Genomic DNA, 24,539 nt, shown 5'->3' on the forward strand with positions numbered 1-24,539 from the left:
AAACAGACACCTGTTTCTTGAATATTGTTTAATATATTATACATATTATGTATTAGACAAAAGACAGACAGACTGTTGGTAACTTAAAATCCTCCTGCGGTTGTATTTGGCAGGATTACACTGAGTGATAAAGATGGAAACCCTTGTACATTGTAACACTAGCTGATAGAACTGTCAAATAATATAGTGAAACTGTAGTTGTGTGTCACCTCATTTCCAAACAGTGTGCATAAATATTACAAACATCTTACATTATTGTGCAATCCAGTACAACATAACCACTAAATACCACTAAAAACTGAATCAATACTTTTTGCCCACAGTGTCCCTAACAAATAAAACTTGTGATATCAGATTGCATTGCATTGTACAGGGAGTCCTATTCATCTGGTCACTCAGTGTGTGTGTGTGTGTGTGTGTGTGTGTGTGTTTGTGTGATAAAAGCAGTGGGTTGGAAACAAATCACAGATGTGCAGTTCCTCATGTGTTGTTCACAAGTCTGTCACAGTTTAGTGTTGTGGACAAAGTGTTCATGGTAAAATACAGTGATATAGTGCAAAAGTGCAAGCACCCCTTCCCCCATTTATAAAATACTAAACGCAGTAAGAAAACTAAAATAACCGCCTCGTGGTTGTGTGCCTCCGCCGACCGGCCAAGCTGCAGGAAATATAGTCCCAATCTCCTGCTCCTGAGTGAAAGCTGAATAATGGCCAGAAGTGTTGGATATAAAATGTCACGTTCGTGTTAAATTGTGTTAATAATTAGTATATGAATTTGTGAGTTCTGACAGGGTCACAGTGACCTTTGACCTCCAAGTTCTAATCAGTTCATCCTTTCGTCCAAGTGGATGTTTGTGCCACAAGAAATTCCTTCAAGGCGTTACTAAGATATCGGGTTCACGAGAATGGGACAGACAATGTGAAAACCTAATGCCTGTGGAAGTTTGCCGGCCCGGAGACATTAAAAAAAAATAAAGATATTGAGATGGTTTGGTGGTAGTTGTGATCAGGAGTGCGATCCGGAAGACATTTTGTATTGTCCTTTAGAGTTCCACTGCTCCTCCTCCATTGTCTCGTTATTTTAGAGGGTTCACAATCTTCATTGAGATGTAGTTCTGAAAGAGGAAAACCAACAATCAAATCACTGAGTACACACACACACACACACACACACACACACTCCTTCACAATTTTCACCTGCCCCACAAGTTCAAATTCTTCAATGAACGTAATGATTTCAGAAGATATGACTAATGTTATTCAGCCGTCCGTCCTTACCGGTAAAGAGTACAACAGGATGGCGAGGAAGAGAACCACTATGAGGAGGAGGATGAGTCCGATGAAGAGGCACCTGAACCTTCTCCACACAATGAACTTCATGGTCTTACATGGGTTGGTGAACCAGAAGAAGGACGTGTCCGGGCGTCTGGTGGTTAGGGAGAATGAAAGAAAAGTGTGGATACATTTTCAGAGGTTCAATCTGCACAATAATCTGTGCAATACGTTTCACAGTCATTCCTCTGAGTTCTTACTTGGGAGGGTCCAGTTTTGGGTTCATGTTGGGCTCGTCCCTGCCTTTTCCTGCAGGTTTCCCGTCTGCATCTGCTTCACTTACAATCTCCAGTGTCATCTCCACTTTGCCCTACAGACACAGGACAAGCAGACACACTGAGCACGACGCGACAACAAGGACCTCCAACACTTTCACGAGATTCAAAACGGAGCAGAATCTATTCATCAGGCTTCTGTGAACAACTTATAAATGTTTCATTAAGAAAGAATGAATATAAAATTCAGCTTTTGGTGCTAAAACTCAGGGAAGGGAAATGTCCTTATTTCAGAAAAGACAACTGCAGTTTTCCTCTGTTGTTCTCAGTCACCTTTAGCAGACTGGAGCAGGAGGAACTTCTTCTTGTTCCAACCCTGTTATCGCTCATTCATTTGCTCTATAGTTCAGGTTTGAACAAGCCAGTTTACTTAAAAAAAAAAAAAAAGCATCCATCTCTCTCTGTGTACTTTCTATTCATACTTACGCCCAGGACGCTCTGCCCGTCCTTTTCAATGGAACAGGGCCACCAGCCTCTGACTGACTGCTGTGCAAACAGAGACTTGGCGTGCTCCGTCTTGTGTGGGGCTCCGATTTCCACGACATCCATCATGGCCAGAGAACACTTCTCTGGGGTCTTCGCAGGAGCAACCAGGTCACGTAAATCCAGCTCCAGCGCGCCTGGGATCACAGAGCACGGTGGTCAGGTTTTATCATGTCTCTTGGTAAATCAAACAAAAAAAGTTATGTTTTCTTGGGTCCACTTTAAACTAAGTGTCTTACCAAGGTAATCATCCAACGACAATTTGTCATTATCCCATATTTGAACAATCAGCTTGGGGGGAATCCTGAACTCTGATTTGTCAAGACTCCAAAAGTGTTCCTGTTGAAACAGGAAGAACACGTGAAAACATGATTCACATTAGCAATTTCAACAATACAGACATTTTTTTTTTTTTTTTTTTAAATCTAAAATGGTTTTATTTTAACTATGAGCTAAAAGTCCAGACAAGCCTCACCTTCTTGGACACGAGGCAGAGCTGTTCAGCCGGCAGGTAGTCGAAGTCAAAGACGAACCTCCAGTTAAAGTTGCCATCTCCGTCCAGAGACCTGTAGTGGACATCGGTCTTCTGCTTGTCCTCCTCCATGCCTGGCATCCATCTGGCACAGGGAGCAACAGGTGTCATTATTCATCGCCCTGTGCTTTTCCACAGTAACCTTCTACTGTACAGTTTTGCTTCAAAAGGTCAATCAGTATCATGTTCAAAATCACCATATTAAAACAGCTAAAACAAGATTTTAGAAATGATTGTAAAGGAAAAGGCAAGATGACAAAAATGAAATTTTCAAAGCTCAACTGCAGAGATAGATGTGACACCAGTGTTAGCTTTAATGCTAACAAGCGTACCCTTTGACATAGATGTCACTCATGTGTTCTCCGGTGATGCTCGTCTCGTCTAAAGTCACGTCTGTGGTGTTCCAGATGACGGCGCGCAGGAAATACCTGAACATTCAAACACAGGGGATGTTAGCTCGCTGGCGTCCGGTGTGACCCGTGACCAAGAGCTGAAGAGCCGCGCAGAACTCACTTCTTAGCCTTGCGTGGTGTGATGTCAAAGGGAGGTCCGGGGAGGCCAATGCTTTTGGGGAAAACATCCACCCACATCTGAAGCCTTCCCTGAATTAACGCAATGTACAGGTTACACAGAACGGCTGCATAAGAAGTGTACGCGGATATATATTGTGTAGACACGGTATGTGTAAGTGGAGACATCTAACCTGAGAGAGATTAGGCTGGAAGCTGCTGTAAAGCGTCCTGGTCTCCACATGTTCAGGGACTAGTCCCTGTTTTCTGAGCACGTGCAGACTGAGTCGCTCTCGGGCCGGACCCAAGTGTTGATGAATTTCCTTGTTGTTCTCTGGATGTGAAAACATTTTGCACCTTAATTAGACTTATCATACTAGTCATATCAGATGTGGGCAAAAAGAAAAGAAAGAAAAAGATTCACTCTCACTAACCAACAGTCAAATCAAAGTTAGACTCCATCACACTCATTTGTTACACAGTGAGAAAACGATGTGTGAGCCAGGAGACGGTTGATCCCATAAACGTATAATCAACATTTTACCACATTAAATGTTCATTTATGTGGAAATGTAACTTGGCACTGAAGCTTGAGGAAAAATAGTTCTGATTAAATGAAACCATCGACATTACCGAACTGAGCCAGCGTGTAGACTTTGCCATTGAAGGTCAGCGAGTTGCCGTTGTCTTCCGTCCTGGGTTTGGACAGGCCTTTTAGACGGGCCAGGTTCTCCAGGATCTGAGACGGCTTCAGCTGGTCCCTCCACTGGTTAATACCAGAACTAAGATGGCAAGAGAGAGATGTTGAGAGAGACCGATCATCACTGTATGTTTTTTCCTCATTTCCCCCTCAGCCTTGAGATTGCCCCTCGCCCGTGGAGTTTCCTTACGTGCAGTATGTTTGCGGCAGGCCACAGTACGAGTTATATCTGGACAGGAAGCGGTTCTCCAGGTCGATCACCGTCTCGCCGACCTTCTCGTCACGGGTCAGGAGATCATAGTCATAGACAGAGATTTTCAGGTCCTTGTCCTGGGGCAGGAAACACGTCATCTCAAACATCCTAAACAAACCAAAAGAGTGTTTGAGAGGCGAGGAGGTCCAATAGGCTTCCCATTTATATTATCTACAGTCTATATAATTTCTCTATGAATGTTACCTTCCAAACACAGGGCTGATGGTGCTGGGTAAGTAATGGTCTCTGTCTTCAATGGTATTCTTCCCCAGTGATATCTTTATGTATGGGTCACACTGAGCAGGAGAGAGGAGACAAGTTTAAGTAGCAGGTGCAGACTGGTGCGTGTTGAAATATGCTGCTTTTATTGCAGGTAATGGATTATTCATTCTCACTCTGCCGTTATTGTCTTTGGGCTGCAGATCCACGGCCCGCACCACGTAAATCCTGACCAGACACTCCTGAGGTCCACTGTCTGGCAGCTCTCTGAACTGCCGGGGAGGAGGAGCAACACCTGGGTTGTCTGGCAGAGGGTACACCTTGAATGAACCCTGCAGGTACGAGGGAACACACACGAATCGGATTTTACTTTTCGTGACCCCTTAAAGAATTGGACTTGGTCCTGAGCCGAGGGGACTCTTTATGGCTTTACATTCAATTAACAAAAAGATATAATAAAATAAAATCTGACACAGTTTTTGGTAGCAGGCTAAAAGTGTTATTGTTCCTACCTTGAACTCTCCGACCACTGTGGGGTCACTGTCCCCATTTTCATTCTTGCCCCGCTGCAGTTTGAAGGTGTTGCAGAAATCGGTCAACCCTTTGAATTCTGGGACGTCCTCCAGTTCGCACTCATACACCTGAAAATGCAGAGTCACATTCAGGTCATAAAGAAGCATCTGGTGTTGGTCACTATTTACACACTCATGGCATACAACACAGAAGTGAATCAATACTGTGGGAAGTGGTGAAGAACTAGACCAACTGACTTTGAGGGTGTCATATCCTTTCTTGAGGTAAGGGCCACATTTCTCCTGGTCTCCGGTTGAAGCGTAGAATTTGCTCCACCAGTCAATTGTTTCCTTTTCCTGATGATTGAATTCCACAATGTAAATATCCATACATACACATCTCTGCTTAGCCTATAAGAATCTGAAATCTCAGTCATAACTCTTGTGAACTCTCACCTTCTCTACATGCTTTGGACAAAGAAGATACGATGTGACCGAAAACGGAGGTCAGTTGTATGAACACATACATCAGAAACAAATGCAAAAAAAACACATACATACAGCACACACAATAAATTACAAAAGTGAAACAGTGAATTATGGTGAAGGAAAGGTTGATAAAAAAAGATCAACAAGTGACAGCAAATCTGTGAAACAAGGGCGTAACAATGGGCAGTGCGAGGCGGGCAGCTGTAGTAAGGCTGCAGGCCTGCAGGGGGCTCCCTACACAACATAACCTGTCCCTTCATGTGCAACATGGCACCAGCGGTTTTGTGGCATTTTTCAAGGAATTTCCAGCTCCAGCAGCAGCATGAAGGAGAACAATGAAAATGAAAGAAAGTAGAACTTCCAAACATGGTTCATGGGCGGGTTAGGGTTATGATAATGGGCGTGGTTTGCGGGAGGTGTGGTTTTTAGGGTCTGCGAGGCTGCAGCTGGACCTGTCTCCTATTCTTGCCTGCCATGAATTTGATTTGGCCTCAAATTATGACCAATGGAGTTTTTATTACATTTTGATTTCAGTAATCATAAATTAGAGTAAGACTTCTCTTGTCACTCAATGTGACAGAGTTCTTGTCTGGCACTTCGGAGACTTTGGTTTGGCCGAAACAACGTTTTCAGTCTGGGATTGTTTGACATTTGACAAGCTAAGCTAACCCTGGGCTAACCGGCAACTGGCTGTAGCTTCACATTTAGCAACCACAACGCTAATAAGCCTTCTTCCCAAAATGCCACAATTTTGCCTTAAGCAGAATAATGACAACTGTTTCCAGACACACTGATGGAAAAATCAACTTCTACGTGTGTGAGATGCCTGAGTGACTAATTTGTTTCCTTTAACATGTTACGCCCCTGCTGTGAAAGAAATTAATAACATGTGCTCATTAAATTAGTGACAATTAATTAATTTAGTACAATCACAGTTGATATGACAACATACATTAATTGTGTGTGTCATTGTGTTATTATGAAGCATTTGCCAAGCTTGATGCAGTGGATTAAATGATCTCAGCCCTCCAAGTTTCATTGGTGCCCACACTTGTGAATTAGAAAGCTGTAACAGGTAATCATACATACAAAGTGGGGGGTAGGAGAGGCCATTTTGTTGACAGCAGCTGACATGCTGTACATGAACTGTAAGCCAGAGTAATAACGTTTGTCAAATTTGACTCAAGAGTCAAATTCTGCCCTTCTTAGTGAACAGAGGCAACTTAATGTGATTTTAGAAGGAGCAATAAACACAGAGCAATAAGCAAAGTTACTTGTTAATATCTACATCGATTAGTGATTGGTAGTGGTAGGAAGTGGTGAGTTTACCTGAGCTTCTAGCAGTGGTCTCGACTCCTCCATGTTAATAGAGACATGTTTGGAGGGGGAAGCCATCATCAGGGCCACTGTCAACGACGAGAGGGAAACGTTAAGAGCGAAGCTTTTTGTCTCTCTGCGTTAAACGGTTTTCTTTCTATGCCTCCTTACTTTTAGAGGACATGGCTCCCTCTGCAGTGATGACATATGGGTCACATCTGAACTCCTCCAGAGAAGTGATGGTGCACTGACCCACCACGGGCTTCCTGCCAAATGGACGGTGGTCGATCACCTTCAGCACAATGGGAGGTGTGTACATCTCATCCTTTGGAAGGAGCTGGACGGAGAGTGTGGAGAAAATGGCAGAAAATAATAAAAACTCCATCTGGGACACTTATTTAATTCACACACACACACACACACACACAGTAGTTGGTTTAACCCTGCCATTACCACTTTGGCGAAGAGGACGGAGCTGGGGAAGTTAGGGCTCTTCTTCATGTTCTTGATGACGGCTGACTCCACCCTCTCCCCCCCGCACTCCACCACCAGGCTGGGTGAAGACACTGAGGCCAGCTGGTATGGTTTCATGTTCCTCAGACCCCACACCAGAATCTGGACACAGACACACACACACACACACACACACACACACACACACACACACACACACACACACAGAGGAGCATTTAGAAGACATGACACTTGTCGGTTCACAGTGAGAGCATTAAAAAGGTTGTGTGTTACCTCCACAGCAGTGAGCTGCACCACAGGCCGGATGCCCTGTGGAACCATGTAGAGGTTCTCCGCTCTCTTTGGGGGAACCAGAGGAAGATCTGACTGACCCGACTACAGAGACAAGAGAGTGTGGAGGATTACCCCTTATGCTTTTGTTTCGCCCAGCAATTTTAAGTTTAATCACATTGGAAGAACAACTGTATGACAACAATAGTCTTGTTTTAAATACTGGAAAGTTGCCTATTCTCCTTTACTTTTATTGCAAACCTTGTCTTGAAGGATCAGTTCAGCAGCCAGCAGGGCCTCCCCTGCCTTCTGTCCCTTCTGGATGATGGTATGCCACAGAAGTTTAGGTGTTTGATCTATGCTCGGATTCAGTTTCACCATTGGGATGCAAACACTGCGGCCCAGCAGCTCGTCCTTCCCCTGCGCAGACGAGAACGTGGCACAAATATATCTTGAAATTTCCAAGATTATACAATAAGGAGTGCAAAGTTAAAATGTAGAGAATTCAAACAAGGGATGTAACAGGAAAAAAAGTCTCTTTTGAACAACACAGGGTCAGCTTTAGGTGTAAAATATTATATTAATGAAGCGCTGAAACAACATGGATTGGTTGCATTAAACAACCCACCACTTGGTCGTGGTCGTAGAACTCCACCACAACATCGGGGGGGCGGTGAACGACATTCTGGGGGTCTCCATAAATCTCCACATCATTGAAAATCAGAGTTTGGTCCCAGGTTGGGTTCAGTGTTGCTCGCAGCTTCTCTGTTGTCTTACTAACATGCAGGAAGGAGACGTGTGCGTACGGATCTGTGAGGGAAAAAAATCAAATTTAACTCTTCGAATCCATCGACAGACTCAATATTGTTATTAGAAACTAAGCATTTAATTATATTGCCAGAAAAACTATCTTTGTCCATGGAACTCAAGCTCCGCGCCTGATAGACGTACACACGGAGATGGTACAAATACGACCCTGCGGAGAGGAGGAAGGAAAAAGAAAACAAGCTCACATGTGTACTTTGTGTATGAAAAGGTACATTTACATGTTTAAAGCATATAATTCATGCGTATGTATGGAAGAGCATGTTCGTTCGTTCGAGCATGCGTTCACTGGTACGCGCGTCACTCACTGTCGAAGGAGCAGGACACGGTGGGCGTGTTGGCACCAAACAGCTTGGTGGCGTCGGCCTTCGAGCCTTTCTCTTTCTCCCCGGTATCAACACCCTGCAGAGTAAACCAACAGACGTCTCAGAGCTTCTACGTGTCCCTGAGTCACACGCTGCCCAATAAAAACACGCCATGGTTCTGTGACTGCGTTTAATGCATAAGTAAATATTTGGTGATTCAGTGAGCTCAGATCTGGCTCATACTTTTATGGCATCGCTTGTTACTTAATATGAGGACAGATACTCGACGCCTCTCTCGCTGGCCGTGGTCCACATACTCACCAATGCACCTTCCAGCTGAAAGATGGCAGACGCTCCGAGTCTGTCCTCTGGTCCCATCTTCCGCCTCCAGCGCCTCCGACGAAACGTATCCGATGAACGCTCCTTCCTGTGGAACTTCCAGCCAATCAGAGACGAGAATTCCCATCCCTCGGGGTCACCTCGATCCCGCCTCTGCGTGTAAAGACAAACATGTCGTTCTGACTTTTTTCTTTTTCATGAAAATCCGTTACAAGTGATGATGCATGACTCATTATGGCACAACCGGGGGATTTAAAAAGAGCATACATGACATCAAGCTTTGACTGACGCTACACGACACAGTGCTGCTCCTACTGCCCCATGCTCACCTCCACAGCTGCTCCTGCGGGCAGTGCAGCTCTCTTGCGAGGCCTAACCAGCCGTCTCCTGCGGTGGATGTGGTACACCTTCTCTGCAGCGACCCAGGACCGAGGTTTGTCGTCTGGAGGAATGGTCACTCCGTACTCCCAGCCTGTAGAGTACATGCACACAGTCACACAATCAGTTTGCCTTTCTTTTCTTTTTTATTATAGTACAGATACATAAACATACGGTTTAAATTCTATCTTACGAGTTTATTTTGTTATGAATGTTCCCCTGATCTGACAAGAAGACCAGAGTAAATCCCTTTAAAATGATCTACACACACTTGGAGGTAAACAGCTTGAAAATAAAGCTGCTTGTTAGCTTTCAGCAGCTAGGTGCACGTCTTCACCTTGATCATCCACGGCTCTGTTGTCATCCACAGTCCACTCGTCCTCCCAGGTCCAGCCTGGAGGACAGTCAAACTCTCCAGGCTTACAGCTCTTTTCTCCATTCTGCACAACACAAAATGTCTTGCTGTTTAGCTGCACATATCAACTGTTGGGTGAGTGCGTGATATTTTGAAAGCCACACTGCACATCATTTGAGTATGAGCGTGCTTGCTGCTCTCACCACATCAGTGAACGGCTCGGAGGCGGCCTTCCACTCTCCGCCGGGGAAGCGAGTCTCATTTTGGAACACCTCGTCCATGAACTCGGTGTGTCCTGCGTCGGCCTCCGTCAGCAAACTGAAACACAACGTAAGACATACCTATGTAATATCTGTGTGTAAAATATAGAAAAGCTACTTAAAGCAAGTAAGAACAAACTTTGTCACTCCTCCAACATCAAACAACACCCTGGAACACTAACGCATGTTTTAACAGGGACGGTGTTTACATGTTGGGAGTAACCCCAGCTAAAATTTCCATTCATATCAATCAGTCAAGGTGCATCTTTAAAAAGGTGTGTGTGTCTTCCTCTTCATGCTCAAGACAATTTTACTTTTCACAATCTGTAATGGTTTCATTATATTATATAGATATGTATGAAGCACTCTGCACTCTCTCTTTTTTCCTTTACTTTGTCACCTGCCTGTACACGGCAGATGTACTGATGATATTGTTCTGAGAAACCAACCAATTACACACGTACATTTGGAGTCGGGACTGAAGTGCAGAGAGAGAGTCGAGGGGACAGATTCAAAGTTTAATGTAAATAACTTCCAGCTCACTGGAACAGGCTGGTACTCGTCATTAAATCACTTCCTGTGGCATGAGAGGAATGTAAACGGCAGAGAGCAGAGTGTGTGTGTGTGTGTGTGCTCAGTGGGGAAAAATATACATCCAACCAAAATGACTTGCAGCGAGGCTTCCGTCAAGACGAACCCGCTTCGGCTCTCAACCCCTTAAATCACGAGGTCTTCATCGTGGTCGAATGTTTTGTGTTTCAGAGGAGGAGAGATACCAAATCATCATCCCCAGTTACACTCACGCTTTCTCTGGGTCAATGAACCAGTCATCCTCCCACTCCCATCCTCTGGGGGGCATGAAGTACTCTTGCTTCAGCTTCAGTTTGCCCGTCACGTCAGAGTATTTGTGGCGCCCCACCAGGCCTGTGGTCCCCCACTTCCCAAACACCTGGGCCTGGTTCTCGTACTGTGAACGCAACGGACGACAAGTTTAGATTTAGATATGATTTCACTGACCGGTAAAAAAATTTATAAAGATCAATAAATATCAGCAACAGCAACTTCAGACATTCAAAATATCCTCGTGAGTTTAACAAAAATGTTTTCCTGCAAAACTTTGAGAAAACAGACACACATATAAACATCATAGCTTTCGCAGTTACTCTTGCTTAGAGTAACGTACCAGCTCGGCAAACACGCTGAAGGTGCCCTCAGCGAAGGAGTTGAACTTTTTCTCATGTGCAGACAGACCCAGCCACATGTTGACTCTAATCTGAACCGGCACCTTCAAGCCCTTGGCCTTGTCCATGGGGTACTGAGGGAGGAATCACATGAGCATTATAGTTTCAGAGATATTAAAAGTCCAGCGCAGTATCGTTCTCCTACACTCTAAAATTATTTCTTAAAATCAACAAACAGTAAAAGTTTCCTAACACCAAGTTTTCTGATCTTTTCTTTATTTCTTCGTCCGCAGACGTTTACCTGTAGAAAGACGGTCTGTGTCTTGCCGCAGTGTCGACCGCACGCCTGCTCACTGTATGTGGAGAACAGGATTTGATGGGCGGGGATGCGACTGTAGGCCACTCTCTTCTCACCCCGCAGCATCCAGATGATCACGTCGGGCATGCTGTTCTGGGGCTAGACGCCGTGAAGATAAGAACATTATGGATCATTACGGAGCATTATGGATAAACGGTCTATGAGGTGATGATAAACATGTTGTCCATTGATTATGATCCTGTCTGGGCCAATCAGTAAAAATGCAAGAATGTCACTTGTTTTGAAGCTGAGACTGTTTTTGGCTGAGCGCATGACACGTGCACCAGCGAACACATCAGCTCCATCCACCTGCAAATGATCATCACTAAAACAAAAAGATCAATAGACTTCATCTTGCTGTGTTGTTACCTCCTCAGCCAACAGTTTAAGTTTGTCTGCCCAGGACTCGATGTCAGGCAGCGTGTCTCGGATCTCTGTGGCCTCCTCTCTCATGTGTCGGGCTCCTTCCATGATGGTGGTCAAAGCGCTGTCCCGCAGCTTTTTGATCTGGATGTCCAGAGATGTCAGGTTGGAGCGGCCCTCCAGCTCTGGTGTTGGGAAGCTGTGAACAATACATAGACTGAGATTATACTAAATAATAACCCTTCAGCTCTGAATCTTTATGGGATTACTGCTTATGATATTTCTAAACACATTTCCGGCCCTTTTGCTGGTTTCATCTGATGTGTCATTACAGTAAAACGATGCGCACACGGCACTCAGCAACAGCATGTCCACTATTTACCTTTCTATGTCTTCAATCAGCTGATTGAGCAACTTCAGCCACACCTCTACAAGTTGGTTGTCGGAGACTTTACCCGCGAGGGCAGTTTTAAATGCCTCCAGGTTGGATTGCTGCATCAACAACAAAACAGGGATGAGGATTACACTCCCATCTGAAACAGATTCTCATGGTGGCACATGTGCACACGCACCCCAAACAATTTCATCACAGTATGATTTAATGGCTGTAAACCTGCAAGCAATAAATCATAAACTCAAACCGCCATTTTGCGGATTACAGAGGATAGTGCAGTATTTACCAGGTGGTGAGTAATGTAGAAGATGATGTTGACAGAGTCCAGGCGGTGGCTGATGTCCTCCCAGAATGAAGTAACCACTACCACTGGCTTAGTGTCTGCCCAGGGCAGGTAGTAGTAGTGGTTACCTGGAAAGATTGCACACCAATCAAGAAATCCCCTTGACAACAAAGCAGGTTTTACATGTGTCTTTAAGACGTGAACACATGAAGCATCACATGAGACGATGGCTTCGTCACTCACCATCGAATACGGCACAGCTGTACTGAGTGGTGGAGGCCAGTGGTTTGCAGGTGGTGTCCAGTTTGTTGCCGTAGTTACCGATGCTGACCTCAAACTGGATTGGTTCTCCGGGTTCCTGAATCATGGAGGCGCTGTGGAAGACCGCACACAGACAGTACTTCCTCCTCCTCTGGTATTTCTGATGTAGAGACGAAAACAAAAAAGAGGGAAAGGAAAAAAGAAGGAGAAAATACTTTTAAAATTTTCGTAGGACTCCATGTACAGACTTTTTAGGGATCATAAAGATTTTGCAGAAATCCGATAAAACAAGCCGAACACATCCAGCCATCCAATGTCTGCAATCCATTACCAGTTACGCTTAACACTTAACCACACTGCTGTCAAACTCAACCACACCTGTCACCCAGTGGATAAACAGTTACAGCACCTGTGCCACCAGGATGTCATCGCTGTGGATACCGTCTACCGTTTTGTCTACTTTTCCCTCTAGTTTAGTGGCCAGCTCGACCAGGATCCTGCCCCTGTACGCCACTCCTTCTCCCTGTGCGGGGACACATTGACAACACATTGATGTGAAATGCTGACATTAAAGAGAACGGAGGACACAGATAAAAGGGAAGAGGAGGTTTAAGATACAGGAAAAATCATGTCTACATCACTACCTTGCCAAAGTTGAGATCCGCATAGGGGTCTGGCAGCCCACTGAACTCTCTGGGGCTGCCATACAGGTTGACATAGCAGGGCCCAAAGACAGGCAGGAAGCCCACCTCAGACTTCCCCGTGTTTGCTGGAGGGAGAAGGAAACCAAAGTTAACTTCTTCATGAACAGACAAATCAAAAGGCAAAGCTTTAATGTTAGTAGGTCAGTGCTGCTGTGTTTGAGGCGGTGGTGAGAGACAGACTGAGGTGGAAGCAGTGAAACATCGCTGGGACAAGGCACAACGAACAAACACTTAAATCCTTAATGTTAAAATAAAGCGTAGCACAGCTTTTATATGCAATGTGCACACGCAGAATTAAACAGAGTGCACGGCACACGTCACATCTCATGCAACACAGAGCAAAAAAAGAGCAGTGGTGAACCTTCATACGGCGACATTTCCCCATATCCCGCATGTTCCTCTATTGCCAGGAGAAAAAGGACAATTCAAGTACCATTTAGAAGTTGATCCAAACAGGCACACCAGAGTGACAAAAGTTTTTTTGTCCATATAGTAATGCAACAACAAATATCTTAGGTGAGATACAAAGACAAAAAAAATATCCCAAAAATTAAAAATTATACCTTCTATCTCTCCACCAGAGGAGGCTATCTTGGCCAGGTTCAGGTATGTGGTGCCAATAGCATCGTTTCCTGTCAAACGATCCCTGCAATCACACACGGGGACTTTTAAACTCACACTGCATTCATGGGATTCCCCGTTAAACAACATGAACATTTCACAGCGTTGGTGCACTGCGCTGCCTTTTCACTACCTCCACGAAGGAAGTACATGGAACAGAAGAACAATGTCTCTCTCTGGTTGTTTATGTCGAAAGGTTTTAGTTTTCAAATGGGAATTAGTTGGCTCTTGTATCCAGTGTTGTGTGTTTTTCAGCACCTTCTGAGGGGTACGCTGTTTTTCTAACCTTTCCTCTTGCACTTATTTCCCTGCAGCCTTCCTGGACCGGAGTTATCTGACTGTTCATTCGCTCAGAAACACACAATGATGTAAATCAGCTGATGGACGGTGCCAACAGGATCCCAGGGCATGTTATTGAGGGGAAGGGAGGGGCCTGGCACAGCCTGAGTCATATGCTGCTTCATTATTCTCATGTGGTTGGTGACGGGTCATGGACACGGACAAACACACTACAGCTGACCACACTCGCATAAATATTGAGCTACGCTTTCTCAACCCCAAACAACTCTGACAATGAAATAACAATCTCGTCACATTCCTGAATTTATGAACAGAACCTGAAACTGAATCTCTTAGACGTTTGACTTACCAATCAAAGACTGTGAGTTTGACAGACTCACACATGGAGGGGAACTACAGAAAATAACAAGAAACAGGTTAAACAGAGTAAGACTGACAATCCATGTATGATGTCCATTACTTTTCTTAGGTTTGCACTTCAGCAGAATAATGTTTTTATCCTGAGGCCGACTCCTTACCTTGACTTGGAGGTGCAGCACTTGGTTCCACTCAGGGTTTGCATTTTTTTCAATTATCTGAGTGCACAGCTGGAGAGACAGAAACAAACCACACCTCAGCTTTTCTTCTTCCATAAACAACAATATGAAATCCAGCCTCCTCACATTTAACACTGCACCTAAAAAATGATCAGGACAAACCTTCCTGCCTGCAAAGCGAGCCTCTAAGAAAGGATCCACCAGGTTCTTCTTGTTTTCATCTCCTCCAAAAATTCCTTTAATGCTCTGGATGAATGCATCATCCACTGAAATGAGAAAACATTGAAGGAATTAGTCAATTATCAATCATTATTGATGGTAATATATAGTGTGGTTTTTTCAGGTGCTGTACAAATACTCGTCTTACTCTGAGGAATGTCCTCAGCTCTGAACACCTTCAGCGAGAGGGTGGCCCATCGCAGAGTGACACCAGCCGGCAGCAGCAGGTTACTCTCTATGTCGTCCTGGTCGTCATTATACTCCCTGTTCTCCACCTGCAGCGCGGGCACACGGAAAGAAACAGAAACCAGTCCATGAGAGCGAGCGAGGGGGCGAAGCCGCTTTATTTACATGCGGAAAGAGGAAGCAGCCGGTGAAAGTCGTCGTACCGGAGGCTCGTCTCCAGCCCCCACCACAAAGAGGCTGACTTTGAGGTAGCCTCTTGCCCCAGAACTGGAGTCATCTGGGTCGTTGAGCAGGAGCCACTTCCTCATGACACAGTGGGCTGCAATACAGACGGCACAATCAGGAAGATGCACAAAGAGTCATAATGAGGAACACCATTGACACAGATGTAGTCATGTGACCCAGTGCTAAAATAGTGATTATAGTCACTTTAATAACGAATGAAAAATATATGTCATGCAAATAGTTAAGTAATAAGTTAAGTATAGTATAAGTAAAGTAATACAGAAGTTTCATGTTAATCACGTTACAAAAAACACCTTTTCTGGTCAAATATCAACTACATGTAACACCATAATAACCCTGTCACATTTTGGCCCGTACAAGTCAGACAAGCAGCCCTGTCTGTGCAAATGTAAATGACACACAAATCTAGTTTGTGGTTTGTGGTGAGCTTACCTGGTTCATCATACACATAACCAACGTCCAGCTGTGTGAGAGAACGAAGCGAGATGAGCCAGACTCGTAAGAACATTAACCACGCTTTTTACATATTAACAATTTACAAGGAAGAGAGACCGAGCACCTTAAATTCCCCCATCAGACTGTCCGCCCTCAGTGAATAGGAATCATACACCTGCAGGGAGGAGCGCAATAATACGCAGTTTATATATTTATACACATCGACAGAGGATAGGACGTCAGGAATGACACGAACCATGCTTACCCGGAAGCTAAAGCTCTGATCAAACAGATCTGATGGAAGCATGTGGACATTGTAGAAGAACATCTGCAAAAACACAAAATATAGTTAAAATAAAGACATAAAGAAGTAATATATTGAAAGTGGACAGTGTGTAGTTTCAGTGTAGTGAACGACTTCCCCTAAAAAACATTGTATTCCATTTCAAATCTGTATCATATAGTGTCACTGTGAGTGTGAAGGGACGGTACCTCATCAAAGAAGGGGTTGTTTCCCCTCTTGATCCTCGTCCTGTGGGTCTGTCCACACACGTTGACCTTCACCACTGGTTTGATGTTATTCCCCGGCAACTGACGGGCCTCGATGATCCGCACACGGATCTGAAAGACGCACAGTATCAACGTGTCAGTGTGGACGAACACACCCGAAACTGACCCAAAATTTTAATTTGACAGAATCTTCTACACGTAACTAATTCATGCCAGGATCAGAACAATAACCATAACAATACTTATTTCAGTTTTTTTCCATCTGTTTTATTGCCAGCCTCGGAAACGTCCCGACCATTTTAAAAATGCCAAAGGATTAAGACAGAAAGCAGTCTGTCAGAGGCAACCTGCAGTAACTGCAGCATTTGTAATGAACGCACGTGAACGTTTACGAGCTTCTTAATCTAAACCACAAGCAGCTATTGCAGAGTTATTGCATCGCAATCAAGCACTTAAAGCCAGAGCATATTAAAATTATTGAGTAGCTGTTGATCTTTGTTGATAACTGTGTGGCACACTGACCTGGAAGTCCTGCGGTTTATTAACCAGTCGGTGGCGATTTTGTCCCCTGGCCAGCCGCTGGCGCAGGTTAACAGCCTGACCGGTGGGCGAGCGGCCCCCTGCAGAGCCACTTTGGCCCCCATCTGGTACGGTCTCATCACCCTCTTCACCGCCGCCCCCACCACCTAATTACCAGAAAGACAAGATAAACATGATATCATGCCTCTAATCAAATTTAATGCTCCCAGTAAATCCTGTATGTATCATAAAGATTTACATAAACGTACCAGCATCCGCTGCAGCATCTCCCGCTTGAGGGTCATTGGGGTTTGGTAGAGCACCTGCTGGAGGATCGTAGGCAATCGCAAGGTTGATTGTGGCCTGGGAGGAAATGATTGGCAGGTCTATTCATTCATTCATTTAATTAAAATGAACACAATCTTCCTCTTGCTTATATTTTCTAATTCATATTGACAGAGAGAAACTTACTCCAATACTCTGTCCACTTTCATTGACCAGCGACATATTCTTGGATGGTAGAGATCTCACTTGACCTGTGGCAAGGTCTCTCAAAGAGATTTTGGTGGATCCAATGAATCTGTGAGGAAACACACAGCAGGGAAACATCAAATACAGAAATAGATTCATATCAATCGATACTGTGATTTTACACGTGTATAACATACGTGTGAACCTCTCTCCAGTTTAACTCACCAGAACAAGAATCAACATCTGTATGATAGCTACAGGACTACTGTGACACCACTGATTATCTCAGTTTGATCAATTGCAACAGTTTTCTGACATGAGAATGATTGTAAATATAATAGCCACAGAAAATACTAGTTTCTCATTTGGACACTTCAAACCTGAAACACACACTCAGTTTCCAGTTTATTAGTTATACACAGCTAAGACTAATTCAACATTATGGCCATTATTTGGAGGCTGCAGTTTGTGCTGCTGTTCGATTATATTGCGAGGGTGTTTCTATCATTTAGTCGACCCTTATTGATATAAATAAGGTGGACAAAATATCAGAAACACTTCTCAGGCTGCCGTTCTAGTCAGTAATAAATGTACAGACCACACAGAGATTGTGTGATCAAGTCACATTCAAATAAAAAGAAAAAAAAGAAAAAAGGGACATATAGGTCGCCACCCAGAGCTAACAAACCCTGCCTGCTCAGACAAACAAACACACCTCATGAGGCAGCGCACAGTCATCACCGCACAGAAGCTACCAACCAGCAGGTTTACAGTGTTACAGCTCATCTGTGACCGGCTGCACTGATGAACTGACGTGAACAAACTCTCGCCATCCTTTACATTTAGGAGTCGTTTGAAATGCCAGCTATGAAGAGTAGAACCGGGACGATTCTATTCTTCCACGTCGTCATATAACGACACGGTGAACCTGAAAAGTTAAGACACACAGTGACTTTGTAAAATCTACAGTATTACCACCTGGAATTAGGAAAAAATAACTATTAACTCTTCAAAATTGGCTCCTAAAAATCACTGGAACACGTTCATACTAAAAACTTCATTCCCACCATGTGTGGAAATTATAACAGTTTTTCCATGGAGTTATTTGCCTCTGCAAATGAGTCAAAGACTTTCTGCGTGCAACGTCAACGACAACATTTCCTGAAGTAATCATTAACACTCGAGGGATTAAGTGGAAAAAGAAACTGCTTATTTCATCAAATGGCTGTCAAGAAAAAGGCTGTGAGAACAAGATACAGATAAGCTTGATCTAGTGTTTAGAGCAGCAACGTTAGTCACATTCCTCTGATAACTCCTTTGATAACTCAAGGGAACAAAATTAAACTGAATGTGGGAAGGTGCCTGACTACGTGAGATCTGACAAATGTATAACACACTCTTCTTTCTTTGCAGTGTCACTTCAACTGCACCGAAGGAGTTTGTTATTGCTGTTTGTTTATGTGGCGGCTTGTTTCTGCCTTGGTGTGCAGCCAAAAACTACACGGCCTAATGTGCAGCGTGTTTATGCCTCAGACGCTTATGAGTAAGCACAAGCGCAACAACACATCATTAGAGCCGAGAAGAAATAAATCTTAAAAAGTCACCGCTAAAGCATTAGAAGCCTGGATAGTTGATACATATCTTTGGGTGGGAGAAATATTCATTTTTACATTGTAGTTATAATGAAACGTAGAGCGTCATATGAAATGAGTCATTGTTTGGGTGGAGTAACGGTCCTGCAGGAATGTTCAGTGCACAGTGGATGCATACATTGAAGAAGTGTCAGATCAGCGTCTCAGCACTGAGCAAAATGTTAAAACACATTTTACACATAATTTTAATAGTGCTACTGACAGCTGCACGCCAGGTTACCACCATCTGAGGTCACTACACAAATAGCTGTATGGAATTCATCATGAGAGGAGACAGGATGGAGTGTTATTCTTTTGGCAGCGATCGCAGCGCTACATCAGGAAGGAGGCTGACACCGGGCTTCTCCGGGGATTCAGTGACTCTATAAACCTGGTATGTTTCCTCAGACCTGCCTCACAATCACCACAATGCTTATGTGCAGTTGGCATCTTCAAAACAATGTGAGAGAGCGGCTTCAGGTAGGTTTGGTTGGTTGGACTGTGGATGGAGTTTTAATTTACCTGCCGACACCTGTTTCTGACTCCAAACTGTTTAACATTTCGAAATACCTTTTTTAGTTTGGTAAGGAGGATGGTTTCACATGGGGCTTCTGACATATGTGAGTTTTGCATCTGCTTTGTTTTCAGCAAGACTATATTGATTGACCATGACATGAGCATTCAAATATGATAAAAAGATTAAGTCGTACAGTGTCAAAGACACTGGCCTGAACATCTACAGTCCCAGCTACAACCCGTACTGTGCATATTGTGAACAGATTAGAGAAGGCATGCTTGGACTGTTCATTTCCCCCATTGTTTCCACGTAAACACGCAGTGGACGGACCAAAACAGACGTTGTAACCATTGTCAAGCTCTGGTGAGCTGGATGCAGATGCAGTTGTTTCCCTCGGTCAGGATGTTAAAGCCTTCTACAGCCACCGGGACAACAGACAGTGCTGCTCTTTGTCCCCACACTTGTAGTCATACACAAACAGATTTTAACCGTTTGACCTCTTTGCGTCTCACAGTATAATGAAGAGCTAATTTATCTCAGCCAAGGGGTAATATTCACCTATCCGTGAGGGAGGAAAGAGTGAGCGTCCTTGGCTGGGTTTCAGTTCAAAAAGTTAACACCCTCCACTCTGTCAACATTAATTTCTTGTCACAGATCTGTAAGGATGGATGAATGTGATGATACAGCTCATCCCCACATCTGTGGGAAGGGTGTGGAAATCCGTGATTCCGTGACGGTTCCCTGATTATTGCTGTTATGTTACATTTATCAGGTTTCGAGTTTTCAGCTCTGTAAGGTTATAAAACCCAGAAATATGTTTTCACAAACACGTGAGGGGAAAGTGAGTGAAATATTTGGACACACTGATGTTTGACTGTGTTTTTTATGAGACTTTTACCTTGCTTTTTTTTTTCTTTTCTTTAGCATCCCCACATTTCTACCTTCCAAATGTATCTGTGCAGAGAAGTCAGGACAAAGCCATTTTTTATTTTCATTTCAGTGTGACCATAACTCTTCCTTAGATTTTTAGTCTGCAGCCGTGTCGGAGAACTTTACAGTCAACACCGTATCTGGAAAGATAAAGTTCCTTAACAGAGGCATGCAAAGAAAGTGCACAAAAATGACCAGGCCTCAGACCACAGGTTTCAAATGAGCTTCATGAAGGTTAATTTTCAACCATGAACTAGTTTTAATAAATTGCCTGCCTACATACTTTTGACTGTACTGTATTCATTTTTAGCCGTGCCTGCTGTGTGTCTATCCATCTGTCCACCACTTTGGTCCAGACTCAGAAATCAAGGTCCCCAGAGGATAAATTCTAATGTCTACTCTAAATCCTTAGTTTGTACTGAAACCAGACTTTGTCCTACAGTTTTCTGATTCCTGTCTGTCTGATATCATCACACACACACACCCTCCCCCACTTTTGTTGCCACGACAGCAGGGATTACCCATAACAACAGCCAAAAAAACTATTTGAGAAAGAGAGAAGTCGTGCTCTGCTCCCTCTGTGCAGATCTTGAGGGAGCGTGTCAGACGGGCCAGCCCAGTGGAAAACTTTACTCAATTTAACATGGACTCATGTTGCTGGAAAAAGCTCCTCCCTCAGTTATGACTGTCCCGTGCACTGGGGAAACTTTTACTCGGCAAAGCACATGAACAGAATCAAACATATAGTTGTTTGACATTTTACATTATTTCATAAGAAAGAACTGCTTCCATGTGCTTTACTTTCTCCCCACAGACGGGACTTTGATCGCAGTAATTAGTGATGTCGCGGAAACATTCTTTGCGGTTGATCTTGATTGGTCCCATATGTGATTCCAGCTTTATTTGGAAGCACCAGCCTCGAGCTGTGAGTGACTTAGAAACATTTAGCATTTTCAGCACTTCTCTCAGTATGAAAAGCTGTGCCTACATCCTGTACCTACAGCAGTTACTCCTCTGCAACTGGTAAAGTAACTGCCACACAAGTACAGTATTTTCCCTGTTCCCAGTCACACAGTGCCATGCAAATCCCAGCAAGAGAGAAGACAAACAACAATTCATCCATCCATTGTTGGCCAATCGTCATCAGACGTCCCACACAGCCCGGCAAGTCTCAGCACGGCAAAGAGGGTGTGAGGGGGAAGAGTGAGGCAACTATATAACTCAAACACTGGGGTTACTATGAAACTATGCTACTTAAGTTTCCCTGTATATTATTAGTCAGTCAGTGTTTTTAACCAGTGGGCCTGTAGCATGTGCAAAAAAACAACAACTATTTATCTGCCAAGGCACTTCAAAAGGTTTTTCAGATTAACACTGGCTTAATTGACGGCTCGTGTTATACTGCCTGTGTTTGGGCCAACTGGAAAAGACACACACCTCCTATTGCTGGCTAACCTGCAGCCTCACTGAACAGACCTATTTCCTAGAAAGTCTTCATTCAGACAAGAGGACGATCTCGCTGCGATTCAGTAAGGTGAGGCACACAGCTTCTCTTTCACCTCTGCCATCCCTCTCTGTTGCACAACACATGAAGACAAAGTTAACAAGGGGCTCGATCTCAGGAGCGGCACCGCACTTACTTGTCTTTCCCAATGGTCTCATAGTCTTTCACAATCACGTCTATGTAGGAGCTCGAGTCCAGTGCAGTGCCCTTCAGATCAAACTCAAGCACCTGCAAGACAAGATGAGGGACACACAGTCCATCAACTGAATGCATCAAATGCTGATTTACCTACTCAGCCGGTAACATGCAAAACACCATAAATAATTATATCAGACTCGTGGACTAATCTAATCATTCACACATTTGCATAATCAGTTGACATGCTAAATGCATACAGTGTGGGCATGTGATGTTTGCACCAGAGTGTGATGTGATGTCTACTACTGTATGTAAAGGGAGCATACCTTGTAATCAATCAAGTCCTGCTTTCTTCAGCAGCTTATCTAAACTACCTTTGATTAAATGTCAAACTAAAAGTGTGTGTGTGTGTGAGTGTGTGTGTGTGTGAGTGTGTGTGTGTGTGAGTGTGTGTGTGTGTGTGTGTGTGTGTGTGTGTGCAAGTTACCTCATTCCACACAGGATTCACCTCACTGTCAATTGATTTTGTTTTCTTCTTCTCATCTGAAAGGAAAGTGAAATATTCTTTTTGTGAATATTTATAAAAGGACACGCGGTGCAACCAACCCAAGAATATACCTGAAATCCTTCTACCCCCTTGTTTGCTGACAAAGTTAAAGAAAGTTATTGATAAGTGATTGCTGAATTAAATATTGATCTAGTCAAGCATGTTTCTGCATGCCACAGGGCAAGAATGATATCAATGTCAATGGGCAACAGATCGTTCCTTTACATGTTAGCAGGGAAAGAGAAGCTGCCACACCTGTAGACACCAGCACAAACAAAACAGCTGAGGCCAACTAGAGCTGATTGCCACTCAACCGTTCCTCGTCTGATGCACACACTGTGACTGATATGATTTTAATTCAGTAGCTCAAGGCCAATTCCCCTATAGTCCTAACTTGTCGTTTCCCTTCATCACAGCTCATACCACCACATCCCATGGTTCGCTGCCAGCTGTCTTTGCATCTGGAATTGTTGTGACATGTTGGGAAAGTCTCCAGTGGTGCAACAGAGTGCATTTAGGAAGACTACACTGACACTTAAAGTAAACGGACTATTAGGCATCCAGTTAATGTACGAGTAGCTGAAGAGGAGCACTACTTTATCATTTATTTATTGCAATGGCTAACACATAAAAATCAGAGTGACGTCATGCTACAAAGTATATTCAGTGAAGTGATATGAACTCACCATTTAGTTCCAAAGACAAAGTGATTTTACAAGCAGGTTAAAACTTTAGAAGACTTTTTGAAAAGACGCTTACCTTTAAAAATCACAGAGGTGATTGGATCAGGACTCCCAACCTTCTTTTTAGGCAGACCTTTGGCCGACTCTACAACAACACGCAACATGGCAACAACGGGTAAAAATAAAATAAAATAAAAGACTAAAATCAGTGACTCTGAGGAATTGAAAAAAAAAGGACTGCCGTGCTCTTTACATCCTCACTGCCCCATCACTGAGGCAGACAGAGCTGGGCTGAGGAAGTGTAAGTCCAAGTGGAGGGTAAAGCCGGAGGGCGGGTCACGGGTGTGTAATTATTATTAAGTGGAGGCGAATGAGCTCAATGTTGCTGCTGCTGCTGCTGCGATTCACTGAATGAAGATAGTTACACACCAACTGCAGCTGGCTCAGGCTACTTCCTGGAGTAAAAAATGCGTGTTTCAGGCCAGGAAATCATAAACATTTTATATCCATATCTGCTTGTTGCTGTCAAAAAAGAAAGAAATAAAATAAAATAAAAAAATCAGCTCCTCGGGCTACACACTCTTCGTGTTTTGGTAAAGTCTTTCGCTGTGGCTCCATCTAGTGGCTGTACAGAGCAATAACAGAGCGAGCCGCAGACAGCTCAGGGCCACTCCTAGGGTTTTTTTCTTTGTTTTTTTTTCCAGCCAAACGCAAACAGAATAAATAAGCATTATTTGTGAAATGTGATCTTATATTATCCTACACTATATTAATGCTTCTCCTCAAGTCAGCAGCTCTGTTTCATTCTTATTTTTTTGCGAGGTAGTAAGTGACAGTGAAGACAGAAGACCTGTGATTTGTCTGTATAATATATTCTGAAACTGTCATCATTTTTTATTGCTGTTTGATTGCATCTTTGTAACTCTGAATAGCAGCTGAAAACTCGCTGTGGATTTGTTCAAAATACATTTCATATTAAATGTACCTTGTGGTATCGGCAATTACTTTCCATTTAAGTTTCCAGTTTGAGATGTCTGAAGTCACCTTAAAAGACCCATTGACAGACATCACTGCAGGCCACTGCATCGCACAGCAGATGAATAATGTAGATATTTGAGCTGGTTGTGGTACAGCTTACTGGTGTGTGTAGGTCTAATATTAGACCAGGTAAAAAGA

The 24,539-nt window shown here is 43.7% G+C and overlaps 1 protein-coding gene across 1 annotated transcript; it reads right to left on the reverse strand.

Annotated features, from left to right (window-relative positions):
- Nucleotides 1-838: 838 nt before the first annotated feature.
- On the reverse strand, nt 839-23,116 carry LOC111219643 (myoferlin-like). Its single transcript, XM_022742355.1, has 54 exons — nt 23,075-23,116; nt 22,132-22,223; nt 17,414-17,522; nt 17,212-17,305; nt 16,946-17,109; nt 16,406-16,534; nt 16,179-16,241; nt 16,038-16,088; nt 15,911-15,941; nt 15,436-15,551; nt 15,195-15,321; nt 14,990-15,093; nt 14,810-14,878; nt 14,641-14,684; nt 13,934-14,016; nt 13,732-13,770; nt 13,311-13,435; nt 13,076-13,189; nt 12,649-12,826; nt 12,409-12,533; nt 12,111-12,220; nt 11,735-11,927; nt 11,309-11,464; nt 11,010-11,141; nt 10,630-10,793; nt 9,770-9,884; nt 9,549-9,651; nt 9,163-9,305; nt 8,816-8,986; nt 8,498-8,591; nt 8,263-8,340; nt 7,993-8,174; nt 7,626-7,784; nt 7,368-7,469; nt 7,074-7,235; nt 6,792-6,957; nt 6,633-6,709; nt 6,393-6,449; nt 5,271-5,282; nt 5,073-5,171; nt 4,815-4,943; nt 4,479-4,634; nt 4,288-4,379; nt 4,021-4,191; nt 3,764-3,912; nt 3,325-3,464; nt 3,135-3,223; nt 2,954-3,049; nt 2,565-2,706; nt 2,329-2,428; nt 2,033-2,226; nt 1,532-1,641; nt 1,278-1,425; nt 839-1,114 (listed from the first exon to the last, which is right to left on the reverse strand). Exons 1-54 carry the CDS (start codon nt 23,114-23,116, stop codon nt 1,076-1,078), a joined length of 6,129 nt encoding a protein of 2,042 aa, XP_022598076.1. The 3' UTR covers nt 839-1,075.
- Nucleotides 23,117-24,539: the final 1,423 nt, after the last annotated feature.

Source organism: Seriola dumerili, unplaced genomic scaffold (assembly GCF_002260705.1).
Source record: "Seriola dumerili isolate Sdu_G_001 unplaced genomic scaffold, Sdu_1.0 BDQW01000068.1, whole genome shotgun sequence".
In the NCBI taxonomy this organism is placed as follows: Eukaryota; Metazoa; Chordata; class Actinopteri; order Carangiformes; family Carangidae; genus Seriola; species Seriola dumerili.